Here is a 6000-nt window from a genome sequence, read left to right on the forward strand (position 1 = left end):
TCACAGACGTGGACCGTCACAACCAGATAGCCAACTCCCCCATTCTACTGACAGCAAAACAAAGTCCTGGGAGGTTCTGTGGCTTGTCCAGGGTCATGCAGGGGGTCAGTGATAGAGAACCACGGAAAATATAGGTCACTGGAGGACTTTGGATATGATTGCCTTGTGATATTCTTAGCACAGAACCAGACATCCCGCTCTGGCTCCAATAAATCTTTGTCCCGAGCATGGCATTGTTGACAGTTGCAGTGATGCACTGAGGCATTTTTAGAAACACAATAAGGAAACTACTACTATTTTTAAGGGGGCCCCTTGGGCTGATGGCCAGAAATAAAAGAACACCTTTAAGGAAAGGAAAGGGTCACACTGTGTCGTACCACCGCCAGATGCATGGTGGAGGTGTTGCTATTCCCACTTCGCAGACAAGAAATAGGGCTCCAGGAAGGTGAGCCAGCTGTCCTGCCCACGGGTGGTGAGGACTCCAAGCAAGCCCCCCATGCACACTTTGCTCCCACTGGCTATTTTTTTCATGTAAATTGTTTTTGATGCATATACAGAAAGTGTACACATCTCAGATGAGTAAGCTTGATGGTTTTTACGAACTGAACACACTGGTATAGGCAGAAATCAAATCAGGGAGAGAGACAAGGCCAGGCCCCCTCATTCCCCCTTCCAATCACTGCTCCCCCAGCATCACCACTGCCCTAGCTTCATCCCCCTGCATGTTTGGTCTCCATACAGCTGAAGCCACATAAAATGTACTTTTCTTTCATTCAAAATTATGTCTGAATGATTTGTCCATGTTTTTTGCACATAATTGTGGTTCCTTCATTTTCACGGCAGATTAGTATTTGACTTTGTGAAGATACACAACTTATTAGACATCCCACTGTTGGTGGACAGTAAAGGTGTTGCCTGTAGTTGTGTGCCTCTGTGCACCTTCGTGTGCGTGCACTTTGGTGAACATGTGTGCACCCAAGAGTAAAACTGCCGGCTATAGGTTCAGCTCTAGGAGGTGTCTCCAGTTTTCCCAAGTGAGCATGCCAGTCTACCCACCCACACGCAGCATTATGAGAGTTCCAGCTGTTCCATATCCTCACCAACACTTGCTACTGTCTCATTTTCATTTTAGCCATACTGGCTGGCATCTCATAAAGTCACGTTATAGTGTTAATTTATACATCCCTGATGATTCAGAAAGTTGAGCACATTTTCATATATTTATTGGCCTTCTGTGTGTTCACTTTGGCAAACAATAAATCCTTTTTAATTTTATCTTTAATCAGAAAACATTTCTGAGAATGCCTCCCATGCTGGAAAATTGTTTCTTTTCCCACCTGGGTGATCATTTCTAAACCTTGACATCTGACAGTTCTAAGAAGTTCCAAAGCCAAGGGAGGTGAAAAGGAGGAGTCGGAAGGATGGCCCCAGCCAACACTGGGCAGCCTCAGAGCTCTGGAGATTCCACAGCTGCACCAAAGGCTTTCTCTGTGCCCTATGGGATTGCCCTGCAGTCATCAGAAATTAGAGAGATGATTGATATTTCTCATTGAGATGTAAAGACGTGCTCTGAACTCCAGCCCCTCCTTTCTCTCTTCCTTTGGAGTTTGGGCTCTGGATTGATTTCAGTGACTGCAGAGGGATGAAGATAAACGGCCCTCTTTCCTTGTGTTCTGCTCCTAGTCGGGCAGGGCACACACAGGGAGCTGGGTTTCTGACAAGTTCTGCATTTAGAGCCCTGAGGACCTAGTATGTGCCTAGGGCATCAAAGTGATTAACAAAGCTCTTAAGCTTTGACAATGGTCGTCAAACTTTAACAGCTCAAAATTTTCCTAATATAAAATGCAAGCCCATCTCCCATCAGAGAAGGAACTGCTTGTCTCCCAGCCACAGCCTATCTTTTTAACAGTCCCCCAAGCTCTTCTTCACCAGGGGCGACCAAACAGACCCCTGGATGTGAAGGAGAACACAGCTAGAAGTGGTGTTTATCGAACACCTACACTGTGCCGGGCACTGTACTAAGCACTTCACACCTTCAAACTCATGCCCTGTTCTCAGGGAGTTTGCAGGAGAGGAAGTGCAGAGCTAGAGCAGAAATGCTGCTCAGTGAAAGCAATGCACTTCAGTAGCTTCCAACAGCCATAGAGGAGATGCCTCAGAGCAGCAAGTCAGCTCATTTATTTAACAGACCACTAGGTCATCCCCCGGTAACAGGGTCAGGCTGGGGGCCGTGGGTCCTAAAACAGATGGGTCAGGGTCCTGTCCTTTAGGAAGTTCACAGTCTCCTTGTTACTAATTCATTGTTAAATGAATGAAACTGAAAATCCACACTGTGTTGGTCTGAAGGGAGAAAGAGGGCACTCCAGGTCGGGGTGGGGCCAGTGCAGTGTGTGCAGGCTGTGGTGTGTCCCTGGCCTGCTGGCAGCAGGGACCAGCATTCCTGAGCTCCCACTACATACTGTGCCCAGGCACAGGGCACCTGTCATTTCCTTTAATCCTCTCTGCAAACCTGCAAATCTTTGCTCTGCTTAACAGATGGAGAAATGAAGGCTCAGAGTAACCTTCACACAGGCACAAACTTACCGGTGGCAGAGCTGGAACTGAAAACCAGGAGCTCCAAAGTCCTGGAGGCCCCAACCAGCTGGGCCCAAGGAGGAGGGGTCTGACACAGCCCCAAGGAACATGAGTATGGGATTATGGCTGGTGGGCATCCATGTTGGGACGAGTGGGATTCTTGGTCTCAGGGCAACCCGTTTAGGTGGGTGCGGACTTCATGGCAGAAGAGGCGGCAGCGGTGAGCTGGGAAGTGGTTGGAGACAAAGAGTAAGAGCCTGTGTGTAGACTGTGAGCCTGGGAGACAGGTCACCCTCTCCTTCACTTCTGCCCTTAAAGCAACCTTCTCTGTTTGCATGGTGCTTAAGGCAGGCAGCATGCAGCTCCAAATACAGGTTTTGGGGATGTGTGATTCTGAACAAGCGTCTCACTTCTCTGAGTTTCAATTTCCTTTTCTCTGTAGTAGCCATGGTCACATTTAAATGAAGTAAGCCTCACAGAACAAAGGGGACAGAACAGATGCTCAGTAAATGTGATTAAGACATATGACAGTTGCCTGGGTTCAACTCCTGGCTTTGCCACTTACCAGCTATGTGTCCTTGGGCAAGTGATTTACCCTCTCTGTGTTTTAGTTTCCTCCTCCTTAAAATGGGGATAATTATAATAGTTCTTAACCCAAGAGGTTGTTGTGATATGAATTTGATACATGCATTTACATGAGTTGATATAAATAAAGAGGTTAGCCAGTGCCTGGCCACATAGCAAACCTTCAATAAACAGTAGCTGCAATCACATTTTATCCTTCATGTTGCCTGGCAGGTAAGTAACATTTGCTCATTAAATAAGGACTATTGGTTCTCTTTCTCCCCAACACCCAGTGGTACTGTAGCAAGCACTGGTGCTTTAGGAACTAAAAGGAGGTCATGGAAATTTGCAGTGAGGAAGTCAGTGTGCAATAACACCTGGGAGGTGCTGATGGGAGGATTTGGGTTGGGTGGGGGAGGGAGTGCAAGGTTGGATCAGAGTCGCATGGAGGACAGGGAAAACGGGAGCTGGGTGCAGGAGTGTTGCTAGGGGAGAGATGGCGCCTTGAGGAGGGTGTCAAGTACTGGCTTAGGCACGGAGACCATGTAACCGTGTGACTGGGGGTGAGTGATCTGCCTTATGGGCCTGAAAAGAGGGGTTGCCTGGGATTCCCTAGCCAACGGCAAGGGTTTATATGAGGATCAGAAGCGGATACAGAGGGGAAAGTGTTTAAAACTGCTAGTGCTCTGTGCAGATTTAATACCACACAGTCTCGCCTCAAGTGAAGGAGAGCTGGAGACACTCCCGTGCACCAGCCAAGTCCCGCTTTTGTTTTAATGTCTCTTATTTACCTTCGCAGCTCTGGCACATGAAAATTCCTGTAAAACACATTCTTGACCACCTTCCCATCCTTCGTGATATTATTCCTGTTACAGCTCTGTGTTAGTACTTACCACTTACAGTTTCATTGTATCTTAGCACATTACAGACAGCTGTTAAAATGTCACTTGTTCTGTTACCAAGAAAAGTGTTGAGATGCAGCTTTAGGCCTCCAGCGTGTTCCCACAGGCTTGAGGAGGCCCGGCCCGTGGACGCTGTGTGAGGCCACACGTGACCACCAGCGTCTTCACTCCCAATCCCACCGGCACTGCTCCTCTCCCTCCAGACCTCGCAGTCTGTCCTGTTTCATGCCTCTCTGCCTATGCCTGTTCTCTCTTCCTAGAATACCTCTCCCAACTCACATCACATAAAACTCCTATTCACCCTTCAAAACCCCATTCATGTACCCTCTCTTTGAAGCTTTCAATGGCCCTTCCATACAGGAGCTGCTAGGTGTCTGTCCCTGTGCTTTAAGAATTACTGCATATGTATTTATTGCATAGATATATTATTCTCTATTCCAATTATTCACCTGTTTAAACTCCCAGACCACTTGCCTTTCTCCAATTCGAGGGATGCCTCTGGCCTTGGCTCAGTTATCTCTGTATCCCTGGGTCCAATCACAGGGCCTGAAAGAGAAGAAGAGCTTAATAATTGTGTCTGCAGTGAACTTCATGAGGCTTGGCTCTGTGTCCATGGGTTCCATGAATTTTAAGTTATGGATGTTTCCAGAACTACGGGAGGAAAATGCATCCCTCTGCTGACTATCAAAGAAAGCTATACAGGATTCAAAGACATTTAAAAGAGTCTCCCCAACCTAACCTGTTTCTAAGAGGAAGCCTCTTTTAGGTCCCCCTAGGTCAGCCACTTCATTTCTATCAAGCCCTATGGTGAGAAAGCAATTTTTCACACCAAGAAACACCAGAGACAGAACTTTCATGGGGCAATATTTACCCATGCTGTGGGCATTGTTCTCCATTTTCTCTTTCCTTTTCTCTCTTTTTATTTATTTTTTCTTTCTTTCAATTGCTGGTCACCCACTGCATTCATTTCACCATTTTTAAATCTAATCAGTTGCATCCTACAGTTTGAAAACAGAAAAACTAAGCCTTCAGCTAACATAACCCAAGGATAACATGCTTCCCAGAAGAGGAGCCCCGAGCCCCGGGCCCTGAAAGTCACCTCGGAGGAGCAGGCGGGCTGGCCGTGTGCACTGTGGGTGGAGGTGTGGTGAGGTGTGAGGAAGGCACTGGCGAGACTCTAACCCACTTCCCTTTTGTTGCAGCCGAGCCCCTGCCGCTGATGGACCTGTGCCGGAGATCCATCCGCTTGGCCCTGGGCCGCCAGCGCCTGCGGGACATCGGCACCCTGCCTCTGCCTCAGTCTCTCAAAAACTATCTGCAGTACCAGTGACCTGAGTTGGGGGGCGCTGATGGGCAGCAGTGGGCACTCCGCAGGCCCCGTCTGTCATTTCAAGGTCACAGAGAACTTTCAGGAAGGCATCTTCCTCCACAACCTGGTTCCCCAGAACTTTCAGTGCTTTGAAAGGCCAAGACACGTTCCCGACTTCAAAAATGAATGTCTGTTGCCAACAGTATTTGCTGCCTTAGAAGCAGCTCTCCCGAGTCTCCACACCTCCTTGGAAGCCACGAAGAACCCCAGGGCCTCTGCCTGCCGACCAAGATTCAGCAGCCACCGTTATTGATCAGAGATCCTGTTTCCATATTCAAGAGAATGAATAAAACATTGGGGCAGGAGACTTTCTGTTGTGTGCCTGCTGCAGACGGGGCCGGCGGCGGGGGCGGGGGGGCGGGGGGGCGGGGGGGAGAAAATTGCTTCTGAATAATGAATGGTGAAAACAGTTTGCTGCATCCCCTCCCGTACCCCACCCCTTGTCGGGGCAGCCCAATTGTCGTGATACTTTAGGATTGTGCCCTTTGAACTGACAAGTGGACAGAACAGTGTTTGGACACCATCCAGCTTACCTCTTTGAAAGTCGTTTACTTACCCTTGTCACAGTCCTCCTTCCCCACCCTGACCCAC

General features: G+C 48.4%; 1 protein-coding gene across 2 annotated transcripts in view; it reads left to right on the plus strand.

Annotated features, from left to right (window-relative positions):
• Positions 1–5731, plus strand: part of SPSB4 (splA/ryanodine receptor domain and SOCS box containing 4) — a 69384-nt gene extending 63653 nt beyond the window's left edge. The window contains exon 2 of one of the 2 annotated variants that reach the window (XR_006784924.1): positions 5243–5366. Coding sequence is in view for 1 of the 2 variants with exons in the window: in XM_045832337.1 (XP_045688293.1) it covers positions 5243–5370 (128 nt within the window). In the remaining variant the exon portion in view is untranslated. Of the gene's footprint in view, positions 1–5242 lie in introns of both variants that reach the window. The other variant, XM_045832337.1, reaches the window with a different exon arrangement.
• Positions 5732–6000: the final 269 nt, after the last annotated feature.

This window comes from Phyllostomus hastatus, unplaced genomic scaffold, assembly GCF_019186645.2.
Source record: "Phyllostomus hastatus isolate PE091 unplaced genomic scaffold, TTU_PhHast_1.1 phas_contig_16, whole genome shotgun sequence".
In the NCBI taxonomy this organism is placed as follows: domain Eukaryota; kingdom Metazoa; phylum Chordata; class Mammalia; order Chiroptera; family Phyllostomidae; genus Phyllostomus; species Phyllostomus hastatus.